Source organism: Podarcis bocagei (assembly GCF_964188305.1).
Source record: "Podarcis bocagei genome assembly, chromosome: 10".
Classification (NCBI taxonomy): domain Eukaryota; kingdom Metazoa; phylum Chordata; class Lepidosauria; order Squamata; family Lacertidae; genus Podarcis; species Podarcis bocagei.
Window position 1 is genome coordinate 16,372,580 of NC_138135.1, and position 19,086 is coordinate 16,391,665.

General features: G+C 45.5%; 1 protein-coding gene and 1 long non-coding RNA gene across 6 annotated transcripts in view; one reads left to right on the forward strand and one right to left on the reverse strand.

The window, feature by feature from the left end:
* The window catches only part of LOC308595878, a 30,966-nt gene extending 26,382 nt beyond the window's left edge, over positions 1-4,584 (reverse strand). The window contains exons 1-2 of one of the 2 annotated variants that reach the window (XR_014012167.1): positions 4,502-4,584; positions 3,949-4,344 (exon numbers count right to left, since the gene is read on the reverse strand). This is a non-coding gene — a long non-coding RNA (uncharacterized lncRNA). Of the gene's footprint in view, positions 1-3,793; positions 4,345-4,501 lie in introns of both variants that reach the window. The other variant, XR_014012168.1, reaches the window with a different exon arrangement.
* LOC308595585 (solute carrier organic anion transporter family member 1C1-like) overlaps positions 1-19,086 on the forward strand; it is a 32,083-nt gene that overhangs the window by 4,633 nt on the left and 8,364 nt on the right. For all 4 annotated transcript variants that reach the window (XM_081209994.1, XM_081209995.1, XM_081209997.1 and 1 more), the window contains exons 2-12: positions 4,773-4,918; positions 5,139-5,280; positions 5,410-5,542; positions 6,657-6,784; positions 9,664-9,810; positions 11,187-11,285; positions 12,714-12,959; positions 14,321-14,485; positions 14,615-14,810; positions 15,672-15,837; positions 17,227-17,402. In XM_081209994.1, coding sequence (XP_081066120.1) covers positions 4,773-4,918; positions 5,139-5,280; positions 5,410-5,542; positions 6,657-6,784; positions 9,664-9,810; positions 11,187-11,285; positions 12,714-12,959; positions 14,321-14,485; positions 14,615-14,810; positions 15,672-15,837; positions 17,227-17,402 — 1,744 coding nt within the window. The remainder of the gene's footprint in view (positions 1-4,772; positions 4,919-5,138; positions 5,281-5,409; positions 5,543-6,656; positions 6,785-9,663; positions 9,811-11,186; positions 11,286-12,713; positions 12,960-14,320; positions 14,486-14,614; positions 14,811-15,671; positions 15,838-17,226; positions 17,403-19,086) is intronic.

The following is a 19,086-nucleotide window of genomic DNA, read 5'->3' on the forward strand; positions in this document are numbered from 1 at the left end:
GGGACTTCACCTGTTCTCCAGGAATTCTCAAAGATGACTGCCAGTGGTTCTGAGATCACATCTGCCAGTTCTTTTAATACTCTTGGATGCAGTTCATCTGGCCCTGGAGACTTGAATACATCTAAACTAGCCAAGTATTCTTGTACTATCTCCTTAGTTATTCTGGGCTGTGTTTCCTGTGCTGAATCATTTGCTCCAAATTCTTCAGGTCGGGCATTGTTTTCTTTATCGGAGAAGACTGAGGCAAAGAAGGCATTGAGGAGTTCAGCCCTTTCTGTGTCCCCTGTTTGCATTTCACCATCTTCTCCTCTGAGTGACCCCACTGTTTCTTTGTTCTTCCTTTTGCTACGGACATACCCATAGAAGCCTTTTTTGTTGCTTTTAACCTCTTTAGCAAGCCTGAGTTCATTCTGTGCTTTAGCTTTTCTGACTTTGTGTCTATTTGTTTGAATTCCTCTTTGGTGGTTTCCCCTTTTCCATTTTTTGTACACATCCGCATTTAGAGAGAAAAATAGAAACTGCTTAATTGATCGAACGAACCAACTTCTAAGTGGTTGACATAAACCAATTATTAATAATACACAAATGCACAAATAATACACAAATATTTAAAACAAACACAAAGAGCTAAATTTTAACACTTTCCTTTCTGCCCTCATTGTCGGAACCCCAGAGGCATTTGGATGGTCATTATTGGAAACTGGATTAGAAGGGCATTTTGTCTCATTTAGCTGCAGTGCAAGAGGTTCCTCCTTGTTTTTCCCCCTCCACACCATTCATGATATTTATAGAGATTTTTACAACTTGACAATTGGGCGAAGAGGAAGAATAACTTACAAGGCATGTTGGAGAATTCTGAAGAAAACAGAAAGGGAAGTGGATGTTGGCTTATTCTTTCTAAAAGCAGCCCTGTTAGGGAAGCTTTTAAAGTTTAATAGGTTATTGTATTTTAGTGTTCTGTTGGAAGCCACCCAGAGTGGCTGGGGAAACCCAGCCAGATGGGCGGGGTATAAATAAGTTGTTGTTGTTGTTGTTGTTGTTGTTGTTGTTGTTGTTGTTGTTGTTGTTGTTGTTGTTGTTACCAGAGCAGAAATCAGTGCAGGGAATATGAACAGTATTTTCTGTGGTGTTGCTTTCAGTCTGCAAACGGCACAGAGTTGATTGTGTTCCCCAACCCGACCCCAGATCTGCATTGTGCTTCCTTTGCATTGTGTTGAAAGGGGTGCAATGACACAAAGACAATGTAACTTGCACAAATCGATCCATTTTGCCACAGTGGACAGCGAGATTAAGAATGCAGGTTTTTGGCCTAAGACATACAACTGCAGTGGAATGCAAACAGCGCTGCATGCAACAACTACATGGTGGAATGGAAACAAAGCCTTCATACATGCCTGCTTAGGAGGCTACATGCAAGTCCTAGCAATGGTCATTTGGGTCATCCCATTCACACATGTAAGCTATTTCGCAATGCAGTGGCGAACCTGCATGTGCAAAGCTGGTCTTGGCTTAGGCAGGAAAACATTTGTTTTGATCCAGCAAAGCCTTTGAGGTTGTAGTATACATGTGTGAGCACAGGCCCACCTAGCTCTTGGCTGCAGTGACTTTCGCATCCCCTATTTAATCCCGCTTGTGCTCTGCTTTTGCATGAAAGGTTTTAGGCTCTGAAGCAGTGACTTGCCCCAGGCAGCTTGTAAGAAATGGCTTGATAGAGTACACCAAGCGCAGCCTTCCAGATTTTGCTGGACTCCTCAATTTCCATCACCCCTGGCCAGCGACAGGTGAGCTCCCGTTGCCCGGTCCCTGCTCCTGCCAACCTAGCAGTTCAAAAGCACGTCAAAGTGCAAGTAGATAAATAGGTACCGCTCCGGCGGGAAGGTAAACGGCATATCCGTGCACTGCTCTGGTTCGCCAGAAGCGGCTTAGTCATGCTGGCCACATGACCCAGAAGCTGTACGCTGGCTCCCTCGGCCAATAAAGCGAGATGAGCGCCGCAACCCCAGAGTCGGTCACGACTGGACCTAATGGTCAGGGGTCCCTTTACCTTTACCTTTAGGGAAGGCCCTGTTATCATGATCCTGAGCCGATCTAATCCCTCCCAGTCCCAGCCCATGGAAGGATAAAACAGTCGCTCTGCAAATCGCCCTTCTGAGTTGCTGCAAGGGTCAGGGCACTTTGCACATGGTGCTGTTAAGGGAATGACTGTGGGTGTTCCCTGGTGAGAGCAGGGAGGTCCAGGGATGGGGAGAGCTAGCCTTTCCCTCATTTTTAGCCTGAGCTTCATTTGAGAGCGAGAGCAGCAGAGAAGAGAGCTATACTACTCCCTATAAATACATACTTGGTATAATTAGTAGGTAGAAGTGGTTCTCTTTGGAATTTCTGTATTTCGGGTCTGTGTTATTCCCCACATGTTTTCTGCTTCGGTTTCTATTTACGTTTAAAGAGATACTTATCTAATTGTAATCTGTGGGACTTTAAACATGTGGATTCCTTTGCTTGTACTTTGTGTATATTTGTGATTTTCTTTTTAGGGTGTTGCAAATCCTCTCAGAGATTTTCTGTGCAATATGGAGCAGATTCCTAAATAAAGAATCCTGCTTTTTTAATAATAATAAAAACCCCCATCCAAGTCAGCAGTCAGCATATAAGATCTTGCGTCGGTTGTTAGGTCTAGCTTGTGTTTTTAGTTGTGATAATATTTTGTTTGCTTTTGAAACGTTTAGAGTTTGTTTTATTTTTTAAAAAATACTGAGTTCCTTTGAAAGGAAGGGCTGGACAAAAATCTAACGAAACAGAAGTGTTGAAGAGTTCTGTGAAGGATCTGAACCTTGCCCATTTTTAATTTTTTTTATCTTAAGCAGAATTTGGGTGCATTCCTGCCCTCTGCCGAAATGCAGTGACAATTGTGCTGTCAAGCCATTCAAAGAAGGGGAGGAATGAATTGAAGTGGGAAGAAAAGGAGGGCTGGTCAAAATGTTTAAAAATTAAAAATTAATTTTTTTTAAGAGGTCAGATTCCCTGGCTGGTTAATCATCAGCAGGAGATAAAGGGACCCCAAGTGTGTTTGCTCTGCATTGCAACTGAAGTTTGTTTAGAGATCTTGAGCATGGCTTGCTTAAAAGGTTAAAACTCTTGCATACAAAATGCTGACGTGGCTGATGTTTGAGGGCACAGAACTGTGAAGTCAGGCCTTTTTTGGCTACAAGCGGAATTTTAAATAGTTTTTTACTTGGCAACAGGAGCTGGTCAAAATAAATCCCAGCTCCAGAGCTGAAACAGACAGGCAGCACAAGCTCAAAAAAGAACAGCTGGTATCTTGGGAACTTGCTGCCGTGGGATACTTTAATGGCAATTTTTAATGCTATCCTATGCAGAACTGAGTCTTGACTTTTAGCTATTGGTATGAGGATTTTTTTTTTATGTACATCGTACACCCAAAAGCAGAAGAGAAAAGAGAGTACAGTGGTACCTCCGGTTACGAACGGCATCTGTTCCGCAGGCCCAGCCGTATCCTGAAAATTTCGTAACAGGAGGCACCCTTCTGCACATGTGCGTGGTGCAGTTGAGCGCTTCTGTGCACATGCATGGTGTGCAGAGTGCTTCTGTGCATGCGCATACACGTGCGGCGAAACCTGGAAGTATATACTTCCAGGTTTGCCACGTTCACAACCTGAGGATTCCGTTACCTGAAGGTAACGTAACCCAAGGGTCCACTGTACACTGGCAGCATGTGCTGATTCTATTACCTGGACATCAACAGACCCCTACTGTACCGTTAAAATAATTACTGTACCACAAAGTTATCCAGAGTTGCGGTTGTATCTCAGGAGGCAAACTCGGTGAGAGAGAGCAATCAAAACAAATTTAGTTGGAATTAAGAGTGACAAACAATTCTTCCTTTCCCATAAAATTTTATGGAAGCTTTTTCATAATACAATACAGTGGTACCTCAGTTTTTGAATGTAATCCATTCCGGAAGATGGTTCAACTTCTGCAACGTTCGAAAACCGAGGCGCAAAGGGTGGTCTGCAAATTTAATTGAGAAAAACACTCAGCGGAAGCCGTTCAACTTCTGGGGCACGTTTGAAAATAGAAGGATTAACTTCTGGGTTTTCGGCGTTCAAAAACCGAAACGTTCGACTTCCAAGACGTTCGAAAACCGAGGTACCACTGTACTAATTTAAATAAAAAGGAAAAGGAAAGAGAAAAGAAAATGCAAAGTCTTAACTCTTGTCTCACACAGAAAGGGGTGGAGCCTCACAGCTTTCACTTGAGAGCTTCCCTTTCTTCTCCCGGTCTCCCACCCTGGAAGATCTTCCCCTTCCTTGTGTCTCACAAAGGGTCCTAAGGGTGACAGACAATTAAACTGAGCAATCAATAACGAGATTCCTTTTTTGCCAGGGATTCTTGCCAATGGGGAGCAGGGCTTGAGCAAACGGCTAGCGGGTCTGCAATCAAATAGCAAGCAATTGCAAAAACAGACAACGGGTACAGCTCTTACCTGTGTCCAGTAAGCGACATTCCAGCCACTGAAAAGTGGCTGCACATCTCTGTGTTTTCTATCCAGGCAAGCATAAACCTGGCACTACCAGGACCTCTGATGGAGGCAGCTTGTTGATGTGACATTGCTCTGTGTAAATCCAGATTGCTGGTTCTCCCATTTTTCATCCTAAACTGAAGCCATGCTGAAGGTTGGGACTCAGTCCAATACATGAAGTGCTATCGTTAAGGAAATGACATGGCTGTTGTTCCTATCCCCCCCCCCCCGACAGAAAGGTCTGTGTTCCCGAGCTGGAAGATCAGCATCATGGATGGAAAAATGGTTCTGCAGCAAGCTAAAGACAACCCCCCATTCTTGGACAAAAGCCATGGGTCGCACCTGGTGAAGAGAGCATGTCTCCCTGTTTCAAAGCTAAAGGTAAAAACCTCCCTTTCTCTGCGATAAATGGCAAAAATTTCCAGATGGTTCAAAAGCATGGTCCCTAGCCTTGTCTCCCTCTATTTTCCTTCCACATATTAAATTGTAAGCTCCTTGAGGCCAGAGACTTGTCTGTTTTTATCTCTGTGGTTGAGATGTTATATTATCTTGAGACAATAGCTCCTTTGTCAACTCACGTTTTCCTTTGTGTTCACCCCAGATATTCCTCGGGGCGCTGTCGTTTTCCTTCTTCTCCAAAGCATTTACGGGAAGCTACATGAAGAGTGTGATGACTCAGATTGAGAGGAGATTTGAAATCCCATCATTTGTGGTCGGACTGATCGATGGAAGCTTTGAGATAGGTATACCCATCTCCTTCCCACGCCCCCTCACAGGAGGGAAACTACTGTAGTTTCGCAGTGGAAAGGCCTTCTGCCTCTCCCTGAACCACCCCCACCCTAGAATTCATCACATCTCTTTTCCTGATGTAGGAAACTTATTGGTGCTGATCTTGGTGAGTTACCTGGGGCCGAAAGTTCATCGTCCAAAAGTGATTGCGGTTGGGTGCCTCATCATGTCCATGGGATCGTTTGTGTCGATTGTGCCTCACTTCATAATGGGGCGGTAAGTAGAGCATTAACAATTACCAACATTAGCATCCCCAGTGAAATGCCAGTCATCAGGGAGGGTGGTCCATGGGCCAAGACAGATGAGCATCAAACAGCGGTTGAGAGGGTTGTGAATGCTTTGTAGAGGGAAGGGCTATAGTTAAGCAGCAGATCAATTCTCAGCATCTCAAAGGTGGACTGAGTGGAGTGAACCGTATCTGAAGCCTCGGAGAGTTTCTGCTGGGCAGCGCAGACATTTGTTTTGGCCCTGCGTTGTTGGCAGGGGATGCTTGGATATCACACTCTTCATTGGGGCTCTGCTGGAGAAGTTTGGGCATACCAAATATCAAGGATAGCCATTGGGCATGGCAGCATTTGGGCTGTTGTCGAGAAGCCTTGGTTGTGAGGTCATGGGCATGGGCCCCAAAGTCTGGTTGCGATGGCACTGCTTCCACGAGGAAACCAGGACATAAAATTAGGGTCGTAGCAGACCATCTGCTTCGCATGCAGAAGATACCATGTACAATTTTCAGCTGCATTTCTGGGTCAGGCTGAGAGGAACACCCTGCCTGAAACCCTGGAGAGTTGCTCCCGGTCAGTGTGGACAATGCAGCGCTAGATGGATACAATGCTTTAACTCAATATAAGTTAGCTCCCTATGCTCCTATGTACCACTCAGAATTAAAGGGTATTAATAGTATCTTCAGGGACACGGGTGGTCAGAAGGTCGGCAGTTCGAATCCCGCAACGGGGTGAGCTCCCGTTACTCGGTCCCTGCTCCTGCCAACCTAGCAGTTCAAAAGCACATCAAAGTGCAAGTAGATAAATAGGTACCACTCCAGTGGGAAAGTAAACAGCGTTTCCGTGCACTGCTCTGGTTTGCCAGAAGTGGCTTAGTCATGCTGGCCACATGACCCGGAAGCTGTACGCCGGCTCCCTCGGCCAATAAAGTGAGATGAGCGCTGCAACGCCAGAGTCATCTGCGATTGGACCTAATGGTCAGGGGTCCCTTTACCTTTACCTAATAGTATCATCATCATCATTATCATCATTGTTATTATTAACAAATATTTTAAAACCTTCCACATTTCCATCACATGGCATTTGTTTCTTCCTTCTTCTTTTTAAAGTTACAATTACAAGAGCATTGCGGTTTCTGTGACCAATTCTTCTGCGAGTGTGTCGGCTTGCTCAACAACCGTTCTTCCCCACCATGCAATAGATGACTTGGGAAGTTTTCAAAATGCAAGTGCTCTTGGTAAGCAAAACTTTGGTGGCTCCCGAGGTGAGCTGTGCCCCAGTCTCTTGGTGTGCACATGAAGAGATGCAGGACATAATTTCATCATGTAGGCTTGTAGTCTCTCTCATGCCCCAACACCTTTTGAGCAGGTTGCTCTATGGCCTTATGCCACCAACACCTCTTTATGTAGCAACTGGTACTGTGATTTTCCAGGCTGAACAATTCATATTCTCTTGCAACAGCCCTCTAATATCCATCTCTATTGTAGCCATAAGAGAACTATCCCTGTATGAAACGATGGTTGCATATGCACCATTCATTCAAACCAAACACCTCCCAACCCCTCAAAATCAAGGGATCTGTAGTTTACCCCCACAGAGCTACAATTACCAGCACCCTTAACAAACTACAGTTCTCGGAATTCTTTGGGGCGTATGTGTGTGTTTTGAATGTGGTTTAAATGTATTGCTGAACGCACATTGATCTCTGAGCAGCAAGAGACTTCAGTGGTTTCTGTGCTTACCCAGGTGAAAGCCAATGGAAATGCTGGTGTCTTTGGGATATATGCAGTTATTTGCACATCTATACAACCCAAGCATAGGATGGAGGGGTTAGCCCCAAGCCTCTACTTTGGGTCTCCAGCTTCCAGCACCAGCCAAAACTCACACAGCTCCACTTGGCCTATTGTTCTCCATCCTAGGAGTGACGTGGCTTGAGCCAAGTGAAGTGAGGAAAGGCCCACCCATTTGTCTCTATGGCAACAATGTCTTTGGACATGTAAACTGTGGTACTTAACTGGACAGCTATGACCATTCCCTTAGCAAAGGAAATAGATTGACCTGTTTACCAAGTTTTCTCTTATACATCCTACCTGCACAGGATACAGGATTGCAGCTTTGGAAGGGACTGATGGGTATCATCCAGACCAGCAGTTACAATCGATTTATGCCCTCCGCTGCTGCTACAGTTGCTATTACAGTTGCTCCTCTTCAATATTGCTTGCCAGACCAAGGCTTTCAGTTTTCAGTGTCCAGGTTTGGCTGGCATTGAACATCTGTAGCTGAAAAATCTGTTTCCCATCGTCATTCTCTTTAACCGGGAACTCAGCTGGTTGAGTGTCCACAGTGCACTTTGCGATCTCCCTTTTTCCAACAGCAAACTTAGATGGCTGAGAGCTGGCAGGATTTAAGCCAGAACCAGGTCACGGGGGAACAAGCAGACTTATGGGGAACTCCAAGGTTTACAGGAATATAAAAAACCAAAATAAAAAGTCGGGAAACAGATCTGCAGGGGGAAACAAAAGCAAAAGACTCAATGAAGTCTCAGCACATTCAGTGCTCATGGAATAGTGATAGTACAAACAACTTTTCTTCTTCTTTATCTCTTTGACTTTGTTTTTGTAGTTGTTCTTGCTGCTGTCCCAGCCTTTGGTCACTAAGCAGAAGCATGCAACTGGGTGGGTGAGGCAAAAGAGGGCAGAACAACAAATGCTCATTGCACCTCTGTACAGTAGGCTAGTTTCTACACGCACACCAACACACGCCTGTATCCTCCACCCAGGCAAGCAAGAAGCGTGATCAGAGTTCAAGGACACATTCCACACAGGCAAAAACACCCATGGATGGTGCAAGGGAGACAGCGATGGGTTGTGGCCTGGGGAGAGTCACTTGGTGGGCCACATTTGACACCCAAGCCAGTCATTTCCCATTCCTGCCATTAAAAAATGTGTATGCACTCTATACCTGCTGCCTTGAGACACATCATCAGGAGAAGAAAAGGCTAAGGATCTAACTGTGCGCCAGGGGTTGGCAACCTAAAGCCCATGGGCCCACAAGCTGCCCCCAAACCGAACCACTCATTCAGCAAGTCCCTGCCCACTGCACTAAACTGGTGCAGCATGGCGCAGGGACTGTCTTCCGTGGCTCCAGAAATCGCTTCTGCACATGCCCAGATGCCAAAATTCACGTCTGTGCATGTCCACAGTTCCAGAAATCGCTTCTGCGTATGCCCAGACGCTGAAAACTGTGCAGGTGCAATTTCCGGCACCGTGGACATGCACAGACGTGATTTTCAGTGTTGCGCTGTGCTGGTCCGGCCCATGGTTTTTAACACTTGATTGGAAGCTGCCCAGAGTGGCTGGGGAAACTTAGCCAGATGGGTGGGGTATAAATAATAAATTATTATTATTATTATTATTATTATTATTATTATTATTATTATTATTATTATTAAGGATCGCCGCAGGAGTGATCCAGCCCATGCCCGGTAAGCTATGCCGACCCCTGCCCTACGCAAACCCGAAGTCCCTAAGCTGGTTGGATGGTGCCTTGTACACCTCCTTCCAGCAACTCCTGCAGCCAAGCTGGTGCCAAACATCTTGCTCTGCTTTCCTTTGGTCCACATCACTGAGGCTGAGAGGGGAGTCTTGTCATCTGGGCAGCCCAGGACCTCCATACACACTGCACAGGATTGCGCCCTGCGAAGGTCACTTTGGTGATGCTAAGGCAGCAAAAACAACACAGGAGGCAGCAGTTACGAGTTATTGGTCTCTGCAGCCACAGCAGATGCTGTGATCCATGGACTCTCCTTCCTTGGATGTTTTTAAGCAGAGGTTGGGTGGCCATTTGCCATGGGTGCTTTAGCTGAGATTCCTGCATTGCCCCATGGGGTCCCTTCCATCTCTACAATTCTGTGAGACAGGTGCTCTAGATTTCATTGGTGCAATGGCACGGCAGTGGCACTGGTGGTGGAATCTATCCACCTTTTGCTCTGTGCCACCTCTGCAGTTTGCATCTCTGCCCCCCTGACCCTTTGAAGCTGCCAATAGCCCTGCAAGGGAAAACGAATAGGGCACAGCAGATTCGTTCACCAAGCTGTGTGCCATCCTTTGCCCGCAGGCTGTGAAAAATCGACGAGCTCCTACCTGTGGCTGTTTGTCCTTGCTGGGAATATTCTTCGTGGAATCGGTGAAGCTCCCGTGATGCCCCTGGGGCTGTCGTACATCGATGATTTTGCCACGGAACAAAACTCGGCCTTTTACATAGGTAAAATAAGTGAGGCGATCCCATCCCATTAAAGATCAGAACTGGGTTGAAAAGCAGCCTTCTGAAGGTCTGCATTGTCTTACCAGCTCTTGGCTGTTTCTTGGTTGCTTTAAAATATCTTACGGCTGTTTATGTGCTGGTTTAAAATATTTGTGCCTTCTCAGTCACAAGGCAGCTTAAGAATGCATATCAACCACCGAGGCAAACAGATAAAAAAGTGAGCAAAATTTGTGTGCCTCCTCCCTGCCTCATTTGCAGGTTTTAATCAAAGAAGGCATTTTGTCAGGTTTCTGAAAAATAAAATTGGGGGAACTATCATTGGGTAGCAGTGGAGAGCCTCACAGTGGCCTGCAATTGCTAGCTGCCATCCTTTCTATCCCAGAATGACACATGGTTTCCCCCATTCCCAACACATTGAAAAACTGCTTCCCTAAAAATAATAATCAAGGGAGGAGTAATGTATGGTGCGGATTAGATCCGAGTCATGGCATAGCATTGCTCCAAGGTGGGGTACCTGGGATTGGAGCGAGATGATGGTTTTTAGGGGAGATTACCATTCTTTTTAGGGATGCGGGTGGCGCTGTGGGTTAAACCACAGAGCCTAGGACTTGCTGATCAGAAGGTTGGCGGTTCGAATCCCCGTGACGGGGTGAGCTCCCGTTGCTCGGTCCCTGCTCCTGCTCACCTAGCAGTTCAAAAGCACGTCAGAGTGCAAGTAGATAAATAGGTACCGCTCCGGCGGGAAGGTAAACGGCATTTCCGTGCGCTGCTCTGGTTCGCCAGAAGCAGCTTAGTCATGCTGGCCACATGACCCCGAAGCTGTACACTGGCTCCCTCGGCCAATAAAGCAAGATGAGCGCCGCAACCCCAGAGTCGGCCACGACTGGACCTAATGGTCAGGGGTCCCTTTACCTTTACCATTCTTTTCCCCCAGAACCCCAGTTGCAAAAAAACACTCCCTGTCCCCAAAACACAACAACACCTGTGTAATTGGATGGAGATTCACTCCACTTTTGAAGGTCTCAACACAGCATTTCCCAAAGACTTGTGGCTGCATTCCCACTCTCACTTACCTGGAAGAATTGATCCACTGAACTTCTAGGGCTTCTTTCAGATGAGACATATATAGGATTGCATTCTGGGTCTTTGATCAGGTTGGGATTGCATTCTGGTAGGGCAGAGAGGGGCCATGGTAGACTACTCTGGTTCCCCACCCTGTTCTTCTGCAATGCAGACAGCAGATGACCCAGACTTTTGCCCAGCCTTCTACCCTGGCAGAGAGTAGCATGCCCAAAGATCGCCTCTTCTCTTCATAGATAATCTTCTTCACCATGCGCTGTAAATAAGTCACTGTGCTGCCGTGTGATCTTTTACAGGAATAGTGAGAGCGCTGGGAATGTTTGGACCCTCAGCTGGCTTTCTGCTTGGATCCTACTGTGCTAATCTGTGGGTTGACATTGGACTGGTAGATACGGGTAAGGAACAAATACCCATAATCGTATCCAGTGTTTCGTCTCTGTTAACGTTGACCCTCCTGTCCAGCGAGTGCTGAGCGCCAATTGTCCTCTTCTGCTGTGGCTTGCTAGCAATTGTCAGGCCAGACCCTAGACAACCCCCAGTAGGTCCTTCTGGAGCCCTGAGCTCTGGAAAATATTGTCTCAGCAAAGGACCACAGCCAACAGAAGACTGAAGAAGGTGGGCAAGGCTTTGGGTTCCAGTGACTTCAACCCATGATGCAGAAAGGGCCTGTTAGGAATTCACAAAATTAAGGTTGTCAGAGAGCTTCTCCATCTGCAGAACCAAAATGTGGATTTGCACCTCTTTTCTCTCACCATTAATGTGGGGGGATGTAATCACAGGACGCTCTTCCCCATCCCAGTTTTGTCCCAGGCCTCCCTGGGAATGTGGGCTTTTCCTATCCTTGGAAGATCTGCAATGGCCAAGATTGAAAAGCCCACCATTTAAAGGGTGGAAGTTCCAGGACAACACTGGGATGTGTAGGATGTCTTGTGGATGTCCTTACATTACTGGGAGACAGGAAGGTGCTGTTCCACATTTTGCTGTGGTGTGGATAAGCCCAGCATCCAACCAGCTCTCTTCCATCCGAGGAAAGCTGTGTATTATCATCCATAGACACGTCCTAGAATATTTACTATTGCACACAAATAAATTTCAGGCTTCCAGCCCAGACTCCCTGTTAAACTAAACTAAACTCCCATTTGTGGTTTTAAGTACATTCTCCTACAATCTCTCCAGTTGCCGGATATTATCCTCTTAACCCTTCTCTGGCGCTAACACCCTCCATCATCTAAATTCCTGACTTCCTGCAGCGTTACCTCCACTTAGCCTGTCTCTCAGGCCCCATCTGCCCCATGCATTTGAAGCAATATTATAGCACTTTAAACAGTCATGGCTTCCCGTAAAGAATCCTGGGAGCTGTAGTTTGTTAACGGTGCTGATTCCCCCTCACATAGCTCCAATTCCTAGGGTGGCTCAACGGTCAATCCCTTTTCCCAGTGAGGCACTGAAAAAATATTTCTGAATATCAGTTGGTATGGATCACAGCTGGAAGGGTGCTATTGCATTGGGTGGGCCACTGTGAGAACAGGATGCTGGACTCAATAGGCCCTTGGTCTGATCCAGGAGGATCCTTCCGAATGTCTTACAATATGCCTGAGAAATTACCCATGGTTTCCATGACTGAGCTGTGATTGCAGTTTAGATCTTTTAGATCCACATCTAACTTTTTATCAGCTGGACCATACAGTGGAGAGGTGAAAGGTCAAACTGGGAGCCAACTGAGAACTGCAATGATGAATAAGCAAAGTAGAGCAAAAGATGTAGATCATCTTTTTTTTCCATTTAAAGAGGCTAAAAGTTCAATCTCTGTCCTTTTCTCCCAGATACACTGACAATAAATTCTAAGGATGTGCGTTGGGTTGGTGCTTGGTGGCTTGGAATACTGTTATGTGGAGCCATCAGCGTTGTGGCCTCCTTCCCTTTCTGGTTCCTGCCTTACTCTTTGCCAAAACAAGGAGAAGAAAGGATAATTAAGAAGTCGGGTGACGTTTACGGAAACTCCAAGGATAGCTGTGGCAAAACGGAATCTCCAAAGCCACCACGGCTGAAGATCTCCAAAGCAACAAAAGGTTGACTGCTGAATCTCCTCCTCCTCCTCCTCCTCCTCCTCCTCCTCCTCCTCCTCCTCCTCCTCCTCTGGCTCTCCTTCACTAGTTAATGTCGAGCTTCTTAAGAGCAATCAGCTCGGTGGGTGGCCCACTTTTGCAATGCGCTCATCTCCTTAAACAAAATAGAACAGGACTAGGGAAACTTGACTCTCCAGATGTTTCTGGACTCCAGCTCCCATCAACTCCCACAGCATGGCCAGTGCTCAGGGATGATGGGATTTGTAGACCAGAAACACAGTGTCCTTATTCTGGGGTGATTGCAATTTAAAGCATAAACATATACCCCAATATTATTGGAAGGTTACGATCCCTTTTATTAACAGCTGGCACTCACCCCTACTATTTTGAAAACAGACGTGATCTGTGGTGAAAAATGTGTGGTGATTCAGATAATTGGTCTCCATGGTCTCTTTTTGTAAGCAGATGTCCATGTAAGCATGTCAGGAAGGAACACAGGAATCTGCCTTCTACTGAGTCAGAGCACTGATCCACCTAGTATTGTCTACACAGATTGGGGGTGGCCCTCCATGGCTTTCTTCCTGCCCTATCTGGAGATGCTAAGGATTGAACCTGGGACCTTCTGCATGTAAAGCAGATGGAGGAGCAGTAACTTGAGTCAGGGTACATATAGTCACCCAGTTCCGCTGGTTTCCTGGGTGGGGTACCTTCATGAATTGTGGTCCCAGGATTCCTCTCAAGTTGCCCTGGTTCCCGGTACATGCTGGTATCTGCCATGGGCTCCATCCTCTGAGGAGGTCTTCTCAAATTTTAGCCACAGACCTAGATCATATCCTTAACATTCTTCACTTAAAACTCATTAAGAAGAGTTAACTAACAATTTGCTGAATGGAACCATTTTACACACTGCGTTCCTCCCTCCCATCTGTACAATTTACAACTACAGTGGTACTTTGGGTTACAGACGCTTCAGGTTACAGACGCTTCAGGTTACAGACTCCGCTAACCCAGAAATAGTACCTCGGGTTAAGAACTTTGCTTCAGGATGAGAACAGAAATTGTGCAGCGGCAGCGAGAGGCCCCATTAGCTAAAGTGGTACCTCAGGTTAAGAACAGTTTCAGGTTACGAACGGACCTCCAGAATGAATTAAGTTCTTAACCTGAGGCACCACTTCAGATCTGAAGTAACAAATCTGAATACACACACACAAATCTAGGCAATGTAAATTAGTCTCAGCAGTAGACAGAATCAGCAATGGCTTTTGATCCCGATGATGACAATAGAGATAATCATAAGCCTTTCCTCTGCGAATACACTTGCTGATGTTTATTTTAGACATGGATATATTATATTTCCTTTCCAGATTTCTTCCCCACTTTGAAGAAGCTACTTGGAAACACCATCTTCCTGGTCTATTTACTCCTCATTGTCCTTCTGTACAATTCTGTCGTTGGCATGATAACATATGAGCCAAAGTTTATGGAACAGCAATTTAACATACCTGTTTCAAACGCCATCTTCTATATTGGTAGGTAAACTCCTCTCTTTGTTGTTGCGTTTCTGGCTTTGCTGGGGTAAGTGTGTGTGTGTGTGTGTGTGTGTGTGTGTGTGTGTAAGCACATGCAACCTATGTCAATGTTCCCTTTTCTTTTTCTAGGTGTGTTGCTTTTACCTGCTACAATCGTGGGACTGTTCCTTGGAGGTTTTATCATCAAGAAGTTCAAGATGCAAGTGACAACCATGGCGAAGTTTGCCTGTGTCACTTTTATGATTACCTTCCTACTTAATCTGCTTTACTTTGCATTCAACTGCAAAGACCTCCAGGTGGCTGGCTTGAACATCAACTACTCTGGGTAAGTTGCAGTATTCATTTTTGGGACTGTGGGGCGGGAAATTCCATATTATACTGACTCAGACCGTTGGTGCATTTTATGTTGTGAACTGCCCTGTGATCTTCAGATGATGGGTGATATACAAATTTAATAAAGAATAATGATCTAATTGAGTACCATCTGCTGGGGATGTCTCTTCATGCCTGCTCCTCTGCTGTCTACTTGTTGCTCATCTACTCATCTACGGTCTCCTGAGTTCGCATTTAATGGTGAATCTACCTGGCTGGAACTTACCCAAACGTACACGACAACTAACATGCAGCCATCATGGTGTCACTCTGAATTTTACAGTGCATTTCAGTATTATTATTATTATTATTATTATTATTATTATTATTATTTATACCCTGCCCTCCCCAGCCAAAACCAGGCTCAGAGCATATAGGAGGGTAAAATGTGCATAAGAATGCATGCTAACTATCTTTTACTGATGTTTTGCTTTTTTGTCAACCACTTTGCAGCCTTTCCCAACCTGTGGGTCCCCAGATGTTGTTGAACTACAACTCCCATCACCCCTAGCTAGCAAGGCTAGCTCAGGGATGATGGGAGTTGTAGTCCAACAACATGTGGGGACCAGCAGGTTGAGAACCACTGACTTAGTAGTTTCATCACTATCAGGTGGTATATGAATTTTGTTGCATAAAATAAATTGGTGAAACTAACATGCAAAAATGGGTTGTATTTGAGAAAACATGCTTTGCCAAAATGCAGATATAACAGCAATAACAATTTATTACTTGTACCCCACCCAACTGACTGTGTATAAGTGTGTGTTGGCCTTGTTTTCCTTTTCCCTGAAGGCTTTGCTTCTGTTCCCTTTAGCATCAAAGAACCATCCTTCTCTAAGGAAGTATCGTTAGCTGCCTGCAACTCGGACTGCAGCTGTGATGCAAGCCACTGGGATCCCGTTTGTGGAAGCAACGGGGTCACCTACATGAGCGCATGTTTAGCTGGCTGCAAAGCATCAGTGGGGAGTGGAAAAGATATGGTAAATGCAGATACCTGTTTGTAGGTTTGCTTCTTAAGAGGTTCATGCGTTCGTAGGATTGTATAGAGTTGGAAGGGACGCCAGGTTTCATTTGGCCCAACGTCCTGCAACACAAAATCACAGCTGGAGACTCCCTGACAGATGGCCATCCAACCTCAGCTCAAAACCTTCCAATGAAAGAGAGTCTGCCACCTTCTGATGTGCAGTCCATTTGACTGCTAAACAGCTCTTGCTGTCAGGAGGTTCTTCCTAAAGTTTGGTTGGAATCTCCTTCCTTGTATTTTGAATCCTTTGGGTCCTACCCTCTGGCAACACTGCTGACTTGCACCATAGTGAGGGTCACTTGGTCCGGTGTTCTGACATGAGGACTCGTGCCAGAGCGCCAGACCAAAAAAAAAAGAAAAAAGGGGGATATCTTGGGATGCAAACAGAAGCTGGGATTGGCTTCTGTGATTCCAGGATGCCCTGCTTAAAACAGGACAGTTGGCAGATATGCGGTATAGTTCTCTCTATTTTGGCTCTGGAGTATGTAAAATATTAACTTGCACCTTAATGTAAGCAAGACAAAGGAGATGGTGTTGGACTTTCGGAGGAAGAGAGGGGAACTAGCCTCGCTGTACATCGGGGAGGGCTGTGTGGAGAGAGTCTCTTCCTTTAAATTCCTAGGAGTGTATCTCAGTGAAGACCTTACTTGGAAAATCAATACAACCCAGGTGGCTAAGAAAGCCCAACAGAGACTCCATCTCCTCAGAGTATTGCGGAAGAACAATGTCAAACAACATTTGATGACCTCCTTCTACCGGTCCACAACAGAAAGTGTCCTTTCATACTGCATCACGGTGTGGTACGCTGGTTTGACATCAACTGATAGGAAGTGCCTACAGAGGGTGGTGAATACACCACAAGATATTATGGGCTGTCCCGTGAGTCCTCTGGATGAAATAGCAGAAGAATGTTGCCTCAGGAGAGTGAGGAAAATTCACACCCTGGCCAGCACTTTCTTGATCTCCTGCCCTCGGGCAGAAGATATAGAAGCATGATTAGTCGCACCAACAGGGTAAAGAACAGCTTCTATCGGTGGGCTGTTAGGCTGCTGAATGAAAAGATAACAACAGGGCAACTGACTTTTGGGTTTGGTGTGTGTGTCAGTAAATGAGGGGAATTAAGACTAAGAGAGCTGAGTGGGGGGTGCTCGTGTAATCTCACTGTAAACAAGTTGTACAAGTGACAATAAAGTATTTCATTTCAACTAGATAGACTGCAATGGGTTCAGGACATCTTGTACCAAATGTTTTGCCCACAGGGGAAAATCCACAGGGAGCGGAGATGTGGAATGTGAAAAAATGCAAGGCACCCTGATAATGACGCACACCCTCTTCTCTCTCGCAGGTATTTCACAACTGCAGTTGTGTGGGAGTTTCGGGTCCTGGAAATCTATCGGCAGTTTTGGGTCAATGCCCAAGGGATAGTTGTACTAAAAGCTTCCCTTATTTCTTAGCCTTGACGTTCTTATTTGTGTTTGGTTTTTCCTTGGGAGGAACTCCTACGTACATGATTATGTTCAGGTGAGCACATTTTTTAAAAATCCCCCTGTTTGTCTCCACCAAGTTTTGGGGCAGGTCAGCTCCGTAGCACAGTTCGTCAAATCTCCTGTATTTCAGCGGTTGCTTTTGCAGAATGCCCCTGGATTGCAAAAAATGTGCCATTTTCTGTTTGAAAATAATAATAATAATTGTAGCCAACGTTGGTGGGGGGTGCATCACTGAAAATTTGAATGCTAGCAGCTGAAATCTAGGACAAAATATAGCCGTTTTGCTAACTTTTCCTAAAGGCGTTTACAATCAGGATTTCAAAAATCTTCTACAAAACTACCAGGGCCCTAAGGTTCATATTCAAAGGTGCTCTTTAGAGCATAGGATTGAATTGCTGTGGAGAGCATCTTCTTCTGCCATGCACAACTGGGTGCAGGCCTCCCCTTCACAACTGCCCACTTGCTCGCCTCTTTCTCTCTGTGTGCTCACAAGAAGTTTTTGCCTGCTTGCCTGCCTCCCACCGCATGCTTCTCCTACTTGTCTGCATGCCTGCCTCTCCCCTGCTGCCCCAGCTCAGACATGCTTGGAAATAGCACCAATAGTTAAGAGGCAAGCCAGGAGGCTTGTGACATAAGACAGGGCCTTTTCAGTGGTGGCTCCCAGCAAAGAGGCCCACCAGGTGTTCACTTTGACATCTTCTCTGGGCACTAGGCAGAGCCTTTTGTTTCAAGCCTTGGAATGATTTTAACATCTTTTATTTGCTACTGCTGCTGGTGGTATTCTTCAGTCTGGTTCCATTAATGTTGGTTGTCACCGTGGCACTTTGGCCTGTGGTGCGGCTTCCTATTGCTGTTTTTACTGTTTAAGCTGCCGGTTTGCTGTGTTCTGTTTTTTTTTAGGTTTACTTCTATTGAAGTACGTATATTGGGTGTTTTGGTCATTTTTAGTTGTGTTCTTCAAGGCTCTAGCACAAGGCAACGGCTAAATTGCTCTCTGTTCCATTACACTTGGTCTGGAAAGTGTAGTTAGCGTGGAAGGCTGCAGTGGGAACATATTGCATCTCTGCTCTCAAAGATTTTCAGTGCCTGCCAATTTGCTTTGTTGTTGTTTAGTCGTTTAGTCGTGTCCGACTCTTTGTGACCCCATGGACCACAGCACACCAGGCCCTCCTGTCTTCCACTGCCTCCCGCAGCTTGGTCAAACTCATACTGGTAGCTTCAAGAACACTGTCCAACCATCTCGTCCTCTGTCGTCCCCTTCTCCTTGTGCCCTCAATCTTTCCCAACACCAGGGTCTTTTCAAGGGAGTCTTCTCCTCTCATGAGCTGGCCAATTTAACTGCCTGCTGCTTTGTTACTGGGACAAAATCAAGATGTTACTGCTAATGTATAAAGACATCAAGAGCTTGGAATGAATGTGCTGGAAGGATTGACTTATCCCACACATGCCTCTTAAAGCACTTTGATTTGTGGAATTAGCACTTTCACAAGTGCCACATAATGTATGTTCCAAGCCTGGGAGGAATCTGTTTGCAATTTCATCATAGATCTTTCTTCTCAAAGCTGTAGATTTTAACTATATTTTGATAATTTCATTACGCAGGCTGTTTTTTTTTTTAAGTGTTTTATTTTATAATAAAATAATATAATAAAGATAATTTTATATTTTATAATAAAGGTAATTTTATATTTTATAATAAAAATATTATTACCATTTTG